This window comes from Rosa rugosa, chromosome 2, assembly GCF_958449725.1.
Source record: "Rosa rugosa chromosome 2, drRosRugo1.1, whole genome shotgun sequence".
Lineage (NCBI taxonomy): Eukaryota > Viridiplantae > Streptophyta > Magnoliopsida > Rosales > Rosaceae > Rosa > Rosa rugosa.
This window is the reverse complement of record NC_084821.1, coordinates 65,339,039-65,359,470: the sequence shown is the minus strand read 5'-3', so window position 1 is coordinate 65,359,470 and position 20,432 is coordinate 65,339,039. Positions and strand designations below refer to the sequence as shown.

At 38.7% G+C, this 20,432-nt stretch overlaps 1 protein-coding gene and 1 long non-coding RNA gene across 2 annotated transcripts; one reads left to right on the top strand and one right to left on the bottom strand.

The window, feature by feature from the left end:
• Window positions 1–222: 222 nt before the first annotated feature.
• On the bottom strand, window positions 223–1,737 carry LOC133729321 (uncharacterized). The gene is made up of 2 exons (XR_009856334.1): window positions 1,668–1,737; window positions 223–469 (listed from the first exon to the last, which is right to left on the bottom strand). It is a non-coding gene; the product is annotated as an uncharacterized LOC133729321 (long non-coding RNA).
• Window positions 1,738–6,803: 5,066 nt separating this feature from the next.
• On the top strand, window positions 6,804–11,683 carry LOC133729374 (MACPF domain-containing protein CAD1). Its single transcript, XM_062156888.1, has 6 exons — window positions 6,804–7,259; window positions 7,991–8,229; window positions 8,912–9,107; window positions 9,301–9,484; window positions 10,431–10,585; window positions 10,788–11,683. The coding sequence occupies exons 1-6, from the start codon at window positions 6,990–6,992 to the stop codon at window positions 11,412–11,414; spliced, it is 1,671 nt and encodes a 556-aa protein (XP_062012872.1). The 5' UTR covers window positions 6,804–6,989; the 3' UTR covers window positions 11,415–11,683.
• The last annotated feature ends 8,749 nt before the right edge of the window (window positions 11,684–20,432 follow it).

The window sequence follows — 20,432 nt, the reverse complement described above, 5'->3', positions numbered from 1 at the left end:
GATGTGAACCCTAGATTACTTTATCATGGTATCAAAGCGGGTTATCCACGTGTGCATGCCAAACGGCCACACGGGTTCCACGTCACCCAAAAGTTGTCCATGTATGGCTTGAAAATTCGCTACACGTGCGGGGGCGTATTGAGAATATATACATCCCACATGGGAAAAATGGGACCTTGTCTGTCACGCCCCGAATTTTGAATAACAAATTCAAATCCGAAACATGAATTAATACAACTCACATAATTACAACCTGAATTTTTTTTCTCAAAACAACCACACCTCACATCGCTCGATATTACATAAACCAAATCTCAAATTTGTTTATTACAGCACACTCTCACCAAATTATATTGTAAGGCTCAAATGAGCATAACTCACCTCACAATTACAATTGCTGTAAAACTAAAACAAATTCTCTAACCCGCACGATCACCGTCCTGATTCTCCTGACCTGTAGGATTACCCGCTACACAATTTGAATAGTGTACCGGGATTGCAACAACACAAACCCGGTAAGCTTTTGACAGCCCGTATGAGTAAACAAGGAATTGCACTATTTTAAAGTAACAATTCAATTTCAGTATCTCTTAGCATAATAATTGAAGTGCACAACGTCACTTCAAGCATCAATCAACACACGTCTCATCATGACTACACAAAAACAAACAACTGTTTACTCAATATATACTCACAGGCTTATGATTTATTTATATAAATCATCCCATGCAGTATATTATACTTACAGGCTTATGATTAATTATATTAATCACCCCATTCAGTATATCATACTTACAGGCTTATGATTAAATATATTAATCACCCCATTCAGTACGTATATCATACTTACAGGCTTATGATTAAATATATTAATCATCCCATACCGTATATTATACTCACGTCTCAACATGACTACGCAAAAACAAACAACTGTTTACTCAATATATACTCATAGGCTTATGATTTATTTATATAAATCATCCCATGCAGTATATTATACTTACAGGCTTATGATTAATTATATTAATCACCCCATTCAGTATATCATACTTACAGGCTTATGATTAAATATATTAATCACCCCATTCAGTACGTATATCATACTTACAGGCTTATGATTAATTATATTAATCACCCCATTCAGTATGATGGCAGACAGACTAGAGCTCTAACTGAATCGTAGAGTGTCACCTTGGCCAAGGTTCACCCTTACGAAAATATTTGCCTCAAATCACTCGACTCCTCATTTAACTCATCTCAACGACTCAACTATAGCACTTTACTCAATTACTCTTTATCACACTCAACTCAACCTATAAGATAAATTATATCTTCTAGAGAGTAATGCTCGAATTGTAAATCAATCGCATCAATTCCACACTTCACCAAATACCACACATCCAATATATATTCCACGTAAATATATATATACGTAGTCACCCACACAAGAATGACCACTAATACCAACTATAGTTCACATGCATTTAAAAATCGATAAATTCATTTTTATACTTTAAATACATTTTACTTACCTATGGACCGTAGTCGATCAAGTCCATATAATTTAAAACAAATATTGATTTTCTTAAAACAGTTTTCACAAAATCACTATAGAATTCAATCACTGAATTTCGGTTCGTAAATGAACCATGTGCGATTTTACTCACCTCGATATTCCCGCTGCGTCTTCAATTCAACACAATACACACCGAAATCGCTCACCCAAGGGAGACCGTCAATCACCTAATCACACATGACCTTAACTTAGCCAATAACTCAAAAACACATTCAAACGACAATCCAACGGTCGGATCGAAATTAAATGATGATCCAACGGTCGGATCCTCACGGATCGCCCTTAGGATCACCCTCCAAAAATCATCACGAAAATCCAACGGTCGGATCTTCCTGAATCGTCCTTACTAACATCTTCACAAATTTATACGAAAATCCGACAGACGGATTCTCACGAATCGCCTCCCTAATCACTGTTTTGCATTTCTACGAAGATCCAACGGTCGGATCTTCGCCCATGACTACACAAAGCCACTGGGACAGTCATAAGATCATCATATCAAAACTACAAGTCCATCTGACGGTCCTAACTTCACAGATCACAAATCTAACGATCGAAATCGATCGAAACTTAAAAATTCATAACTTAATCATACGATATCCAAAAATTGCGTATAATATATCGAAATGATCGTATTGAAATATAGAATCTAAAAATGCACAGAAACTATATTTTTGACCCCCGGAGGTGGCCGGAAAAGGGCCGCCGGAGTTAGTGACAGAGCCGCCGCCGACCACCGCCAATGGTGTCGGGGCCGGGCTGCTCTTCTTCCTCTCATCATGCTTAACAACTTTCATAACTACCATGTAAGCTGAAAATGACCGGAAGTGGTCGAAATTACCTAAAACAGTCGAGGTGGCCGGAAAATTTCCAGAATCCGGCGAAAATTTGCAGAATCCGGCAAGGCTCGATTTCGACGTCAAAAATTCAATTTCAGGATTCGATCCCTTCTGGAGAGTTGTTAAGAAACTCAAGGCGAACGCACTAGTTCAAGAATCACAGAAAAATATGGTCTGGAGCTCGAGATATATCGATCGAAAGCTTCGGTGGTCGGAAAAATTCCAGAATCCGGCAGGAGCTCCGATCCACATAAAAACTTCAACAAATCGCTTCGATACCTTCTGGAGAATTGTTCTGAACTTCAAGCCGAGTTCATCAAGCCAAGAATCATAAAGAATAGTGGCCTGTAACTCGAAATATCCGAATCAATAGTTAAATTTTCAATCTTGAAAGGTTGAGCTCCGACGAACGTGAAAAAGATCAACTCGAGTCCGGCCCTTCTTGGGTTTTGATAAGAAGGTTGAGGCGAATCCAATGAGACAAGAATCAAGAGAAATGGTAGCCTGTAGCTCAAGATATTGAGATTGAACCAAAACGAGTTCAAACAGGAACCGACTCCTCCGCTGCCGCTGCTGGCCGTCTTACGGTGCAAGGCTGGCACTGGCAGCTGCGCAAGGTCAAGGTGAAGCTAAGGGAGGTGGTCCGACGTCGTGAGGTGGCCTGAGGTGGAAGAGATTGGCTAGTGAAACTTGCTCTGTTTTGGGTTTGGTTCGGCCGTGAGAGAGAAAATTCGTTTCTTAGATTAATTGATTCGTTCTTCCACTCATGCATAATCATGTTAAAGCACCAGCCTTCAAATTATGCAATTGTCCACTAACCTTAAATCACGGAACCGGTGTTTGCCACCAAATTGTTTGATTAAAAAAAACTAGGTTATTACATTGTCTATGAGTTTATAAGGATTTGGGTCACTCCATCCATTGCCAATTGGTTTTGGATGTGAACCCCAGATTACTTTATCAGATTATGGGAAGCATCAACAAAATTGCATATCTTGTGATTTTATTCTATCATATTCAATGAATATCAGGTACATTTGAATATTAGAGAACAAATATCTGAGGACTAATTCAATAAGAGAAACACAGTTATCTCAATTGAAGGAGATATTATAATCCTACTTACCATGGGTAAAAGAACAACAATGGTTTTTTTCTTTTCTTTTGGGGTTCTTGGTGCTCTGTTTCTTTAATCGTACAGTTAGGGCTGGCATTTTGGGCCGAAGCAACCGAACCAACCGCATTTCGAACCGGCCCGAACCGATTTGGGCCGAAAACTCGGCCTACCGACTTTCGGCTCTGCTGAGCCGTACAGTATGGCTGCCTTCGGCTCGGCTACGGTACGAGTATCTGCATACCGTCGGTATACCGTACCGACCGTATGTATGTGCATTACCGAATAAATCCCAAAATATAGCAAGAGGCAAGGTTCGAAACCCTAACCTCTTGCAGGAAAGCTCCGCTCCCAACCACTGGAGCACGAGCTGTCATCAGTAATATATGTGCATATATTATATTTATTACATCTTCAACTCCAACATACCAAATAATTCCGAAAATAGATAAAATGCAAGTGGGCTGATTCGAACCACTGACCCCTTGTAAAGAGACTGTGCTCTCAACCACTCGATCACGAGCCCCTTTCAGTACATGATGTACAAAAACTGTATTTATTATATCTCCAACATAAAAGAGGCCCACAAGGACCACAAGTCTACAACCCCTAGTTGACTTTTCTCACTTAACTTCCTCCCACTCTCCTCTTCGTCTTTTCTCTTTCCTCTCTGTTCTGTTCTCTCTCTTTTCTTCCAGAAAATTTTCTTCCTCTTTTTAGCTTAGCCTGGGCTTTCTCTTCTTCTTCTTTCTAGGCTTAATAGCTACTTTTATTCTTTGGTATTGCGCTGCTGAGTCTCAACCTGTGAAGATCTTCTTGTTGTAGTCTTCTTCTTGTTTTTTGCTGATAGATAGAAGCTCTGCATGTTCTAAACTTGTGAAGATATCGTCTATTTATTTCCACCTGAGAATCCAAAACAGTAATCGAAGGCTCAATTGCATCTATTCTAAAGATTTGTGAAGAACCCCAAATTTTGAAACCCTGGTTCTTCAAGATTTGGGGCAGATTGGCAGAAGCTTTGCAGAGTTCTTCACTATGTTCTTGAAGGCTCAATTCCATTCGGTAGAAGCCCAATACCGAAATAAACCAACCGAAAATTTGGTATACCGATCTTTCGGTTTGAGCCTTTGACGGTTCGGTAACGGTTGCGAATTTGGCTTACCGAGCAACTTCGGTTCGGTAGCGGTAGGCTCAAATTATGCTCGGTTTTGAGCCGAATCCAGCCCTACGTACAGTATCCTTCTATTCTTTTAATTCCATTCTTCTAATTCCAGTATTATTTATTTTTGTATTATACTCTTTATAAAAAATAGTTTAATCCACTTTTATTTATTTATGTTAGGGAATAAATATAATGTCATGTCATTCTCATACTTAATCTAAACCGTTTAATATTTTAAAATCAAAGGGCTCATAAGGAGTGTAAAAAATTATGTGTCCCTTGATCTTATAGGGCAAATTATTTTTCTCTCCTTTTCATGATAACACTATATCTGTTAAGGTCACAATATTATCACTTTACATTCGTCATAATAAATAAACATATTGAAACAAAAAAGAATATTTTCAAAAAAAAATTGATTTTTAATATATATATATTAGGGCAAGCTATTTTTCTTTTCTTTTCAGGATAACACTATGAGAAATTTTAAATACACACCCCTAGCTACTTAATACACATCCCTAATATTTTATATTTCAAATTAGATTTTATAAGTAAATTAAATTACCAAAATAGACATCTATGTATTAGAAGAAAAAAAAATTGAATCGCGCATTTCTATATCTCTTTTTCTAAATATACATCTTTCTTCTCCGCACTTCATCACCTTAATTTCGACTATGGACATGAATTTGAAGACCTCGTTCAACAATCTTCAGTTGAGATATGTATTCTTCATCTTGTATTGAATACAATTCAACGTGATCTCAAGAGCTATCTCATTGAGATCCACTGTCGTTTTGGAGGTGGTAGCCAGTAAGTTGTGAGAGTGAGTAGAGTAAGAAAGCAAAGCATTTGGTTTTTTTTTTTTTCCTATCAGTTTTTAGTTTTCATCTTGCATAAACATACTGAATATGTAGTGCATGAAAGTGTAAATTTTGCAGACAATATTGAAAGTTTAAATTTTGAAGGACTTGCAAATGTTCAAAATCTTATATTTTTAAATAATAATCTTATATTAGTATTTTCTTCTATGTTTGATACTCATATGCAAACATTCTAATTAAATCCCAGGATTCTCATATGCAAACATTATAATTATATTGAGATTTAATATGAGTATTTCCAGCAAAAAAGAGAAGAAAATATGTAAAAGAAAATTATGAAATCTCAATATACTAATATATAATACTCATATTAAATAATAATCTTAATACAGTCAAATAATAGGATATTTCATGGTTTTAGAGATTAAGGGTATTTTAGGTCATTTGGGTTGTGTATTTAGTCTAATATTAGAATGAAAAATTAAATATGTGGTGTATTGAGTATGGGGTGTGTATTAAGAAAATAGGGGTGTGTATTTAAAACTCCTCTAACACTATATTGGTCAACGGCACAATATTATCAGAGTTTAGACACTCGTCATAATAAATACACGTATTGAAAAGAAAAAAAAATTTAAAAAAAAAAAATTAGCATAACAACTTGATTTAATTTAGCTTTTGGCGGTCCTTCTAACAATTTGATTCAAGTGACCACAAAAGGATGGCCACAACCATCAATGGCAAAATCTTGAGCTAAAATAAATGGAGAGAGATTGAGAGAATGATGAGGATTGGAGAATTGTAAGGTTTGCTCTTGGTGGACATCCAAAAAACTAGTAAGTAGTCCATCTTGATGAGCTTGTTGGATGATATACTTGGTAATTTTCTATAATTTCTAAACAAAAGGGACAAAAGTCAATCTGTTTGTTGAATCTCACCAAAAGGGTTGATGGGGGCAAGATCATGACTCGTTCATTGTCGAAAAATCAAAACCATGCATGAAATGAAATTAGTACTTCTTCTAATCAAGGCTCATTTTGAACTTAAAACTAACACATACAATGTATGCCTATATGCCCCCTCTTGGCTTGCTTTGGCTTTCTGATAGAGCTTTGACTTCATCCTTAAAAAGAGGACAGTCAACTGTGAATCTCTTCATCTCAGTCAATTTCATACATATATACACATGGAGTGCATGAAGCAAGAAATGGAGTGCCCACTGCAATTGAGCCACATATAAGCACATTAAACGCGTTTATAGCCATTCTTACAGTCAAAAGCAACCTTTTAGAACAAAGAACAAGAATCACTTAAAAAATAGAGTCTTCAAAACCAAAGCCACCATAAAAAACCAAAACAAAAACACCCCCTAAATACTTAAAAGAGAGTTTGAGCATTTCTTCTTGTTCAGCTATTCTTCTTCTTCTTCTTCTTTCTCTCTGGGACATAAAGACAGAGACCCTTGCTTCCTATGGCAACAAGAAGCTCGAGCTCAGAAGCTTTGACGACCACTCTGTCCAACTCAATCCAAGCTCTGGGTCGAGGCTTTGATGTGACTTCGGATATTAGGCTTCTGTATTGCAAAGGAGCACCTGGGTCAAGGCTTGTGAATCTGGATGAGAGTGGGGCTAAAGATCTTGCTTTTTCTGATGGGGTTGTGGTGCCAAATGTGCCTGCAGATATTGACTGCTCACCCGGGAAGAGAACCATTGAGAGAGTCCCTGTCTGTAGCTTCCATGAGGTCATTGCTGATCCAATTTTGGTTCATGGGTTATGGCTTTTTTTTTTTTTTATTCTATAAAGTTTGGAACTTTGGATTGGTCTGGTGCTCAATTAGTGTTCTGTGATTGTATCTTGGTTTGTTTTAGAAGTTGTTTTCTTTGATGGTGAAGTGGGCTTGTTGCTTTGCTTGGATTTTTGGTCTTGGCATTGGCTTATCATCCAAATTGTGATTATGCTGATTATATTTCATTGGTTTCTGTGGTGGGTTTATTTGAATTCCATAAACTTGGAGGTTTATTGGACTTTACCAGGATTCTTCTGGCTGCTTATGTCATTTCTGAAACTTTGGTTCAGTATTGGGTCTGCTAGGATTTAAGATTTCTTGGTTCAACTTTGGATGACACATTCTGTACTAAAAGTTATCATCTTTGTTTGTTTTCAAGTTTTCTAATTTGATAGTGAAGTACAATCTTCCTTTGCTGGGGCTCCGTGGTCGAATGGATTGGTTTGCAATTTATGTTTTTTGTGCTCTGTTTGGGTTTGTAGGATCTTTACCGATGGTACTTCTCGTAGTTTAGCCTATATATGTTGTCGAATTCATACAGTTGTGTTTGTGTGATTTAATTGCTTGTAAGTGTATGTCAGCACTTCATGTGGTTGAATTCCATTGCATCGTCTAAGAGTTATAAAAGATTGAATCTTTTTCTCTTCCAGGCTTCTGACTTCAAATGCTTTCCTTTGAAATTGCAGATGGCGGAATACTTTAATAAGAAATCAGGTATATCAACCCGAATTCCCCTGGGAAGCTTCAATGCCATGTTTAATTTCACCGGTTCTTGGCAAGTTGATGCAGCAGCAACCAAATCCCTTGCTATGGTTGGATACTTTATTCCCCTATACAAAGTCAACTTAGAAACAGAAAATTTGGTTTTGCGTGATGAAATCAAGCGTGCTGTTCCTTACTCTTGGGATCCTGCAGCCTTGGCAAGGTAAGCAACTGCATATGAATATATGGTAGATTCATTGTACTTTATACCTGACAGATATCTGTCCATTTTTTTAACAGATTCTAATCCTCTCCGTAAAACACTTATATAAAGGATAAATACATAATCAGATTTAATGGACAATGTGATTTGGCAGTGCCTGTTCAGTGATCACTTGGTGTAACAACTTCTCCATTTCATATATTTTTTTCATTCTTATTTTGATCAATAGGTGATAATAAACACTTGAAGAGCTTGATGATGACAAATTAGTTGATTAACATATGTTCATAAAAATAGCGAGGTACTTGATCTTAAATTGTCTGTCCTTTGTGCAGATATATGTACTTAAAAGGATACTAGGAACCATTATTGAAACATGACTTAATACTAACTAGAAGCTTAGTGGTATGCATTCTGTGAAATTCCTTATGCTGGGTAGTTCTGCAGTTATATATTTTAATGAAATATTTTGGAAATGGTGTCCCATTAGTTCATATTGAAAAGATTAAAATGCTCCAAACTGCAATATCTGTATACAAATAAGTACCGAGTGTTTCTCTGAATAGAACTTAAATGAATTCAGTCTGGAAAGAACCAGTTTGACACACTATTTGTTTCGTTTTTGTCTTGTTCTATTTATATATTTATTCTCCGGCTGACATATTTTCTTGATCATATTCAGTTTCATTGAGAACTTTGGTACACATATAGTCACATCTGCGACAATAGGTGGGAGAGATGTGGTCTATATCAGGCAGCACCAGTCATCTCCTTTATCATTATCAGACATTCAGAATTATGTGAAAGACATTGGTGATGATAGGTTTCTGGACTCAAAAGCCCAGTCAAGTGCTGGCCCCTTAAAATACAAGGACAAGGTTTGTGTCATATGCATTTCCTTTGTGTGTGTGTGGTCTTACTATGGAGATTTGATCTTCTAGCTTCCACTGACTTTCAAGTCTCATGGAACTTGAGAAAATCTCTCAAGTTCCAGTTGAAGAAAATGTCGCTTCTCCCGGTTGAAGTCACTGTTCATTGTTCTTACCATTTACATCTTCTTTCTTTCTTCAGGATGTTACGGTCATCTTCAGGAGAAGGGGAGGTGATGATCTTGAGCAGAGTCATTCCAAGTGGGCGGAGACAGTACAACTAGCACCAGATGTGGTCAATATGACGTTTACACCTATTGTTTCTCTTCTTGAAGGAGTGCCTGGAATAAAGCACTTGAGCCGTGCAATTGAGTTATATCTAGAGTGTAAGCCTCAATCTTAGATTTCCTTTTTATTACCCTCCCCCCCCCCCCCCAAACAAAAAAAATCTCTAGTTCACTTTTTTTTTTAATGCAAATGTGATTTTTAATTCAATGGGCTTTATTTCAGTGTCAATTTTTATTTGAATTATTACATGATCCCCCAAGTAAATAGTACGTTGTTACCTAATTCTACCAACTAGGGAAAAAAAACCTCCAAGACCTCATTTAGATCCTAATTGCCATTTTTTATTAAAAGAAAAAACACTGTATCATTTTAGCACAATTTATTCCAAAAATTATTCAGGGGTCATATTTTGATGAAGATAATTTGCTTGGTACATTATAATATTTGGCTTGCATTGAAAGAAAAAAGGGGCTAGGGGAGTGAAGTCAATGCCTTTGTAATTTTTGGTCATAGCACTAGCCAGGAGCAGTGATATGCAGTGGGGCAGAAGATTGCTAATTAAAAAGACTTTGACAGATTTGAAAAACACTTTTGTGCCTTTTAAACCTCGTCTTATATGCTCACTAAATACTAGTTATTTGGAATTTTTCTTGTGAAGTTGAGCCAAAGTGTTCCTGCATGTTAGACTTTGTAGCCCCATGGCACCTACAGAATCTTCGGAATGAAGAAAGCCACAATATTTCTGTGAGATTTATCCTTATCATAGACCGGGCTAATCCTTAGCACAAAGTATCACATTGTAAATTAATGGTCTTGATTTGTATTTCCTTCTTTCTTTTTGTTGTTGGGTAATGAGTTTTTATCTTTTGTTCCCTCCTAACTTGCTGTTGTTTTCGAGTAAGTGATAAGCCAGAAAGAAAACGAATTGTCTCTGAAATCCCGTTTTCATGGGTTTTAGGAATAGTATTTCTCATGGTCTTTCTACAACCATGTATCTCCATTTTCACTGTTTTTAACATTTATGTTTGTAATTATTTTCACCAGACAAGCCTCCAATTGAAGATCTGCAGTATTTCTTGGACTTTCAAATTGCTCAGGTTTGGGCCCCAGAGCAAAATAATCTGCAAAGGAAAGAACCTGTCTGTTCATCCCTTCAATTCAGCTTGATGGGTCCCAAGCTTTATATCAGTCCGGATCAGGTATTTTTCTTGGTTCTTGTTAGTCCTTTAATAACTATTCCTATCAAATTATTGCACAGGGCTGTCTCATTCCTTCAACATTTCATTTAAGATTCTGCTATTTCTAGTATTCCTTACCTGACAGTGTCTCACCTTCACTATATCTCTCTTTGTCCAATGGTGATGTCACTCTACCTGTGTTGAAAACTTTGTAATTCTGCAGGTAACAGTAGGCCGTAAGCCTGTCACAGGGCTCAGGCTTAACCTAGAAGGCAACAAGCAGAACCGACTTGCTATACATTTGCAGCATCTAGTGTCCCTTCCCAAGATTCTTCAACCCCATTGGGATGCCCATATGGCCATAGGTGCACCTAGGTGGCAAGGTCCAGAGGAGCAAGACAGTCGTTGGTTTGAGCCGATCAAGTGGAAGAACTTCTCCCACGTAAGCACTGCACCAATAGAGCACGTAGAGACTTCTATTGGTGACCTCTCTGGTGTTAACATTGTCACAGGTGCTCAGCTTGGTGTTTGGGATTTTGGTGCCAAAAATGTTTTGCACCTCAAACTCCTCTTTTCAAAAGTACCAGGCTGCACAATCCGACGGTCTGTGTGGGATCACAGTCCCGCCGCCCCTTCTTCTGCACAGAGGCCTGATGGTTCTTCTTCATCACATTCAAATAGCAGAAACTCTGATGACAAAAAGGACAAACTAGCAAAGTTAGTAGACTTGACAGAAATGTCAAAGGGGCCGCAAGATATTCCTGGACATTGGTTAGTCACAGGAGCTAAGCTTGGAGTGGACAAGGGAAAGATTGTATTGCGTGTAAAATATTCCTTGCTAAACTACTGATCCTCTGCCCTTTTTTTAAGGTAATTGTAGGCTTTTTCCACTAAAAACTAAGTAGTCAATCATTCTTTGCACAGGCAATCCCTGAGTTCTTTCCTGTACATTTTGTCTCTGTCATCTTCATTTGATGGTCACCTCATCATTTATCTGTGGGCTTTTCTTCTAGAATTGGTTGAGAATTTTTTCTTTCTTTAATCAGACGACAGTTTTTTATATGTTGTGGAATAATTATATACTTGATGTTCAATTATATATAAACCCTTTCCCAGTGACATCAATGCTTATGTATGCTCAATAATCATATAAACTAAAGTTTGTTTGATGGTGCAATGGTTCTTTCATGTCTGTTTCAATAGTTTGAATGCATATCAATTTATCAACTTGGACCAAGACTGGAGGAGCATTTTGGCAGCTACTCTTTCCTATTTGGTGGGAAAAAATAATCCCATCAACTTGTTGAGAATCCAATTTGACATTTTGATGAGTTTCATTGAAGTTATAAACCATTATATCTCAGTACGTGTCTTGCAAACCTTATAGAGAAGTCTTTTCTTGTGAAGAACTTGCAATCCATGAAACAATGGTAACCAGAGCATAGTGATGAAAACTATGTACTCTACAGTTTACAGTAAAGCTCTTTGCTTGTGAAGCGAGACAGTAGTAACTACAGCTGAGTGATGAGTACTATGTACTCTGTCTCTCTTATAAACAAACCCAGAGAAAGTGAGCATCTGTCACTAAAACCAACATGTAATTAGCATAATATCCTTCTAAATTCTAATAGACTTATAAACACAATTGGACGTTGGATTAGTTCCACGGTTCCACCATAAGCTAAACCATATTTTAAGCCGTCTAGAAATTTTATTGCTTGCTCCCAACTTTCAGCGTACACAACACCAATGTCAATCTACTGTTACATAAACATTAATCATCGTTACAAGGGAATATATGCTTACACAAGCCCTGAATCCCACGATCGATAACGCGTTCGAACATTGGCTGAAATTGACATTTGGGATTTTACGGAAAGATTTATACAGTCGCGTACAAAAATTTCTTAACCTCAAGGATTTTGGGAAGAACCTGATAGGTTATAGCTCCAGTTGTGACTGGGGCAGGCAGATTTTAGACTCAATCATTCACTCTTAATAACATGCATCACAGTATGACAGTGTTAGATTTTGGGGATATATAGTTTGTCAGCTTTCTGTTTTTATATTCTCATTTCCAGAATGACAACATATAAGTCCTTTTTCATGTTGAGCTAGTAATCCCCCACGCTAAAGAGCAAAGGTCTATCAGACAAGACATTTTGCATTAACAAATTAAGGGTTTGTGACTACGTGAAAACTATGTTGCTGTGGCCCGTAAACAATAGCTGTAAAAAGCGACTGGTAAGTTGCTAGTGTCCAAAAGCAAATGTTCTCTACGAGCAAAGACAGGCTTGGTGTTCAGATGCTTTTGGAATTGGGTGAATGCAGAGACTTCTTCTTGTAACTTTTCTGGTGTAATATTTCTAGAATTAGATCATGAAAAGTACTCGTGTTTTTGGAATACACTCAACTAGTACTCTTTGAATACTTCAGCCCTACCCCGTCTACTTTTTTTTTCCTTATGAATCAATCAGTCTATTCTTTTGCTCAATTTTGTTGCATTATTGTAAAGAACTTTTGTTTTCCTGTGTGGACAGGAAATTATGAACCCCATGCCCCCAGGTGTAAAAGGAAATGATGCAATTTTGATAGTGTAAATTTGCAGCTGGTAATTAAAACTGTTTTCAAATATAAGTAGGTGTCTAGCTTCCTACAATATTTCCTGAGTTTAGAGTTATATAGACCCAATTTCGACCATTCATAATTTCATATATAGGGGACTTCTCTTCATGCATATTGCACTTCACTGTTTATCAAGTGTCAGATTTAATCGTCAAATTCAGTACCAAAAATAACATTTTGTTTAAGGAAAACTGAAATTGGGAAAGAATTGAGTCGTGCTTTCATTGATAATAGGGCCTCTTTATATAGAGGATTACAAGACATAAAATCAGAGTTGTACAAGGAAAGATAATCGTACAATTAATTGGATATCTATGAATATCTCCGAGAATATCTCTAATTCTAAACTCTATTACAACTAGGTCAAGTAACCTAGAGTTTGAGCCAGACACATATTCTGGATTTACTTGAACACTCCCTCTTGTGTCGCCCAAACGTGGTGCTCCTCTCGTTGCCTCATTAAAAATCTTGCCGAGTAACAAAAACCCAGTGGGACAAAAATAACCTCGGTCGAAGGGGAAAAAGAGCACAACACACCTTTCACGTTTCGAGACCATACATTAGACATCTCCCCCTGATGACAACGGTCATGAGAGTTCGGATAACTTCCGCAAACGATGCTACCAACATGTTTCTCGAAAGTGGAATTTAGGCAATGACTTAGTGAGCAAGTCTGCCGCACTGTCCTCAAATTGAACCTAGTTCACTTTGATCTTGAGGAGAGTTTGTTGTTGCTGATTATCCTTGGTGTTGTCGCTTTTGATGTAGCCTCACTTCATTTGTTCAAAACAAGCAGCATTATCCTAAATGCTCGTAGGCTCATCTGTGGTAGACTTCAAACCACAATTTTTCGAACATGCGTAACTATGGATCTAATCCATAAACATTCACGAACTACTTTGTGAAGAGCAATAATCTTTGCATGGTTCAAAGATATAGCGACTAGGGTCTGTTCTGTAGACTTCCAAGATATCACGGTCTTTACCCATGGTGAACACTTAACCAATTTGAGAATGACCTTTGTATGGGTCAGAGAGATACCCAATATCAACAAAACCTTCCAAAACACATGTCGTTTTGGGATGGGGATAGTGGACGCAGGCCAGTGTTGGCGGCGTTCCTGGTGTGTGATGGGTCCGAATCCATCATCTCTCTGTAGGGATAGAACAAGCCCATATCAATCATACATCTCAAGTACCGAAAAATATCTTTTACACCAATCCAATGACGTCGCGTTGACGCAAAGCTATATCTAGCTAACAAGTTCACAACATATGAGATGTCCGGTCTTGTGCATTGAGCAAAGTATAATAATGCGCCTATTGTACTCAAGTAAGGCACTTCTGCCCCTAGCACATCTTCGTCGTCATCATCCTTTAGACGAAGAGGATCTTTTTCAGGATCAAGACTACGGACGATCATGGGGGTGCTTGAAGGTTTGATCTTGTCAAAATGCCTAAGCATCTATCAACACGATGCTCAAGTTCCAAACCGAGACATAATCGTGTTCTCCCAAAATCCTTCATCCGAAACTCGGATTTCAAGTGTTCAGCGGTTTCCCTTAACTCTTTAAGGGCTTCTAATGAAGATCATGTCCAACATGAACCGCGATAGAATCCGGAACTTGTTATGGAAACGCGCGGGCATATCCCTTCCCAATCAAGTAGTCACTTTAGTAAGTGTTTCAACCTTATTGCAAACGCGCTTCGTGGTCTAAAGCCACTTGACTTGGGTAAATAAAGGTCATCATGAACTTTCATGTACGTTCCGTATCTAGATCCCTATAGAGATACGTAGTAACTACATTTGTAAGCCGCATGATCAGTTATTCAGAAACTACCAAACTGACAGGGTAGTGGAGTGCAGTGACATCCATTACGAGAGAATATGTCTCATCGTAGTCAATTCCAGAGCGTTTTTATGAGAAGCCTTGCGCCATAAGGCGAGATTTCCATCTCTTTTTCTCATCATGCTTTCTAACGAAGACCCATTAGTCAACAGGTTTTATGTCAGGAGGTGTTGGCATCACTGACTCAAAAACCTTCCTCTTCATTAGAGAATCCAACTTAACCTGGATCGCATCTTTCCATTTAGGCCAAATTTCTCTACGTTGGCATTCATTCATCAACGGAGCGTGGTTCGATATCATCAGACTCAACAAACTCATGCGCGATTACATCATCAATCATGATGGAGTTTTTATCCCACGTCTCATGTACAATAGTGTAATTTTCAAAGAGCTTTATATTCTCAGGAATAGGTTCTGACGTTGAGGCATCCCCCAACGATAACCATAATCTGGAAGATACTCATGAGACGGATTTTGAGTCTTGATGATCAAAGGATTGGGTTGTGCCAACGTATCCTTCGAACCCACGGACCTCCCACGCATCCTAGCTGGGGCCATGACCTATCAAATGATTGGCGTTGGTGTCATGCCTACCTTCGTGTAGGGTGGCGCTACGTCATCTCGTAGGGACGTCATTCCTTACAGGCATATTTGCAGCATATGTGTGATCTCGTCACTTTAACAGGGATCGAGATGAGACATAGTGGGGACAGGCCACAACAATTCCTATCGTTCCTGCTGAACATCGATGTTCTTATCTCCCCCTAACGACGGGAAGACTGTCTCATCAAAATGACATTCGCAAATCTAGCGGTGAGGAGATCGCCGTAAGGGCATTAAGTGGCAGACGATTGTTGGAATCTCAAATCCAACGTAGTTGCCCATTCGTCTGTAAGGACCTATCATAGTGCGATATGGCGGCACAATTGACACATAAATGGCTCACTCAAATGTGTGAAAGTACAAAATACTTGTACCCAGTCACTAGCTGTAATGCAGAGACACATTGAGTGGCGGTAGGTCGTAGACGAATTAGCATAGTTGCATGCGATATTGCATCACCCCAAGCGGATATAAGCAGATTGGTGCACATTACCAATGTCCGGACTACCATCGTAGTCGTTTCCGCGAGACCATTTAGGTGTGTATATGGGAATATGATGTCCAACATCAGTCCCATTGCAATAACCATCGAAAGTCTTCGATGTAAACTCTCTAGCATTGTCAAGTCCAATTGACTGAATAGGATGATCTGGAGAGTGAGCCCGTTGTCATATGATATGTGCTAGGAGTGTAGCATAAGCAGCATTACAAGTAGACAATGGCACAAAACGTGACCATCATGCTTGCTTGTCAACCAACATCATGAGATATTTAAACGTCCGCAAGTTGGTTGAACTAGTCCACAGAATCCCCACGGACTCTATGTAGGAACAAAATGAGTATTTTCATATCATTTGCATAGGACGGTCTCAGTCCTAATTTCCCTAAGGAACAGGCTTTGTAAAACGAGCGAAAGGCTTTAAAAGCAACCAATGAGGATTTTGGTTGGGCCTGAGCGTCTGAAACGCTATTTGAAGCAAAGTTGGTGATTTCAGCATCACCGAGGGCGCCATCGCCATGATGGACGCCATCCATGACGTCATGGATAGGAACTGTGCCAGCCCTAGGCTGGTGGTGGATGGCAGTGGCGGCGGTCACACTTAGTCCAGGAATCAACTTTTGATTCATGCTTCGTTTCGCTCCAGAGAATTGATGTCCGTGTGAAGTCTTTAGTAGACGAACCATCATATCATGATTAGGATGACCTATCCTGTTGTGACAAAGCCAATATGTGTCTAAATCAAAGTGATATTCTCTCATAACTTTATTGGATTTAATAGCTCGAATAGTGACATAGAGTCTACTAGAGAGACACTTAAACTTTTCTAAGATGCGCCTTTGTTCGCAATCGTTAGAGGTATTGCAAAGGAACTCATTTCCGTTCTCTACATGCGTTTTCGCATGGAATCCGTTGGCTATTCATAGGTGCGATTTGCCCTAGGAGCGTAGAGAGTTTCTATGACAGTAATCAAGGTGCCATTTGACCAGGGGAAATTGGGTTATTCCATGTCCTTGAATTAATACTAATGGCCCAGCCATCGTAGTCACAAAGTAATATGCTCAGAATCAAAATGGAGTCTTAATGAAAAGAACTCAAAATTTTATTCATAAGCTAACGGAGTACATCATTGTCTCTTAACCATTAGGAGAATCTAATCCAAATGCTAGCTAATGCAAAACAAAAGTAGTCGTTTGACTTCTTTCGGTAACTCCAAAATAAATATGATCGACCAGATGAGTAGAGAGATGTCGGTGGAGCAAAGCTCGCTTAAGTACCACTTATCTCAAAACCTTCCTAGACATCATACTCATTTTGGATGAGCCTATGTGAAGAAAAACTAAACCAATGGCATTTACTACAAAGTATATGGCAATTGCCTATTACATCTCTTGGAAAAAGACTTAAACAGAATTGGCGATCTATTGATCCCAGCCAGATTTGTAGTCTTCAACCCTTCACTCTAGATCATCTTTTTGATCTTCTTGTTCCACATAGTGAGCATCTCTTGCTTCACAATATGTTTTGTAGGCGGTGACAATTTCTTCACGAGCTCTACAAATGTGTGCCCAATGACCAGATACTCCACATCAAGAACATTCATCTCTTTGCTCATACTCCATTGATTGAGGCGCTTTGAAAGCGTCATTTAGATGGCTCTTAGTGTTGGTGGCGCCACCAACATGGCTAGCGGCGTTGCCTCCCTCTCTCTTTCCACGTTAACCTCTTCGGTTCCGTGTTCGCCTATTTTGGCAGTTACTTTCTCAAGTAGAGCGATTATATGGACCAGGACGTCCAGAAGTATCCTTAAGATTAGGGTTTCGCTCTTGGCGCCCTCTCTTAGGGGCGCGACTATAATTGGATTCCGGAATATGCTCTGTTTCCACGGATCTCAAATTATAGTTCTTTACAAGGATGTTGTCATGCTTTTCAGCGACATTCATAGCTCCAACAAGCTCATGAAACCTTGTGATCTGTCATGCAGTAACATCAATTTGATAGTTCTTAGCAACCATCAATGCAGAGACGGGGAAGGTAGAGAGAGTCTTCTCAATCAACATCACATCTGTGATCTCTTTACCACAGAATTCCATTAAGGATTTAATGTGAAGTGCTTCCGAGTTGTAGTCAAGAACTGACTTGAAATCACAGAAGCGGAGGCTATGCCATCTCACTCCTAGGTCAGGAAGCAGGGAGTCACGGACGTTGCCAAATCTTTCTTCGAGTGAGACCCACAGCCTTCTGGGGTTTTCTTCATTCATACACTCGTACTGGAGCGAATCATCCATATGACGAGTCATTAGGATGATGGCTTTCGCCTTATTTGCCTATAAGGCTGCTCTATTTGCTTCCAAAGCTTGAGCTTGCTCAACAGTTAGCACGTCCTGGCTAGGCTCGAGAATCATATCCAGGATTCCATCGGCCTTGAGATGCTGGCGGACATCACGAACCCACCTATGATATCCAGAGCCAGTTGTTCCCAATGAAGCAAAGTCCAATTTGTTCAGGTTACTCATCCTGAAAGAGAACAAGAAAAAGGGTTAGTTTCGGAGCAAAAAAGCTACCACGAAAACATATAAAATTCCTTAGCGTAATCGCTTCCAAGAAATTCAATTCCAAGAGGTATTGGATTAGATCAAAACAATGACGTAAGTGGTCGATCATAAATTCTCTACAAACTCTAAGTTTAGAGATCTTAACAAGCTCCAAGCTTGGAGTGAGCACGAACCCCCACAGTTCGGTTTAATTAGGTCTCCCCTATGATGAAGAAATTGGGGTAGAATAAGGGAGTTTGCAAGTCCCCGAGAAAAAGAAGAGAAAAAAAATAAAAACTTCAAAAATAGGAACTAAAGGAACCTTTAAAACATACTTTGAAAAGTGTAGAAAATTGACGGAATTTGGTTGGAAAAAGTCGCCCGAAAAATCTCATCGGAAAAGTCGCCGGAGCTGACTTGGAAGTGGGTTCGGTGCTGACGTGGCAGTGGGGTCCGGTGCTGACGTGGCAGTGGGTCCCTGTGATGATGTGGCAGTGGATCCCGGTGATGACATGGAAGTGGGCCGCGTCAGTGGGCTTCTGGGCTGCCTTCTTTTCCTTTTTTTTTTGTTTTCTTTCTTCTGCCGGTTCAACAGCTTTTAGACCAGTTTTTAGAGTTCTATTTTCGGTTCCTGGATGTCACACCCCGAATTCTGAATTTAAGTAATTCATATTCGAAGCATGAACCTCAAATACCCTGTTTATAATCTCAGAATTTTTTTCTCAAAATCAACAGCACATTACACCTCTCGATAATTACATAAACCAAATCCTCAAGCTACTTATTACAGTACACTCTCACCAAAACAAATTATAAAGCTCAAGAGAGCACAATTCTCCTCACAAAACAAATGCTATAAATCTAATACTAATACTCTAAACCGCACGATCACTGCCCTGATTCTCCTGACCTGTAAGACTACCCGCTACACATTTTGAATAGTGTACCGGGAGTTGCAACAACACAAAACCCGGTGAGCTTTTGACAGCCCGTATGAGTAAACAAGAAAGAACTGTTGATTTATTCAATTATATTTATTATAACTCAAGTAAACAATCGACGCACTCACAATGTAATTCCAAAAATCAAAGAAACATATATAAGCATATTTATTCTCGATACTTCTTTTAAAACTCAGCATTTGACTGATCACCACCAACAAATACTGCAACATTAATATGTGAAATAACATTAAAGCAAAGCATGCTTGATTCTCTTTCCACTAACACCTTCACATATTAACAATATATCACAAATAGATATTTGATCAAAATAATATAAGTACACTTTTCTTTTTAGTGAATTTTCAGATTAACTGGTAACAATTCATAATTACAAGTGCTAGGGTCCAACGTACTATACCCAAAGCACAAGTAAGCCAGGTTGACTGGTAACAAATCACAAATCCACGTACTAGGGTCCAACGTACTATACCCAAAGTACGGGAAAGCCGCAGCATACTAGGGTCCAACGTACTATACCCAAGTATGTATACTCAAAGTAAGCAACCTTCCTAAGAGTATAATAGTGCACTATCTGTAGGGACTAGGGCCCAAGGCTAACTTCCACATAACACCAAAACACATTTACCAGTAATTCACTTAAGCACGGGGTAGTAGATAACACCCGACTTCACAATTGTACTTCTCAGACATAATCAAAATCACCAAAATACAATCTTTATGATTTATAGATCGTATATATGTATATGTACACCCACATAAAGAGACATATTATTTCAAGACAAATCTTTATTTC

Bases quoted from the DNA above. Each gene is read 5' to 3' on its own strand.
- LOC133729374 (XM_062156888.1), top strand. From the start codon at position 6,990: ATGGCAACAAGAAGCTCGAGCTCAGAAGCTTTGACGACCACTCTGTCC. The intron at 8,230-8,911 runs GTAAGCAACTGC...GATCATATTCAG, and splicing joins GATCCTGCAGCCTTGGCAAG to TTTCATTGAGAACTTTGGTA. The intron at 9,485-10,430 runs GTAAGCCTCAAT...TATTTTCACCAG, and splicing joins AATTGAGTTATATCTAGAGT to ACAAGCCTCCAATTGAAGAT.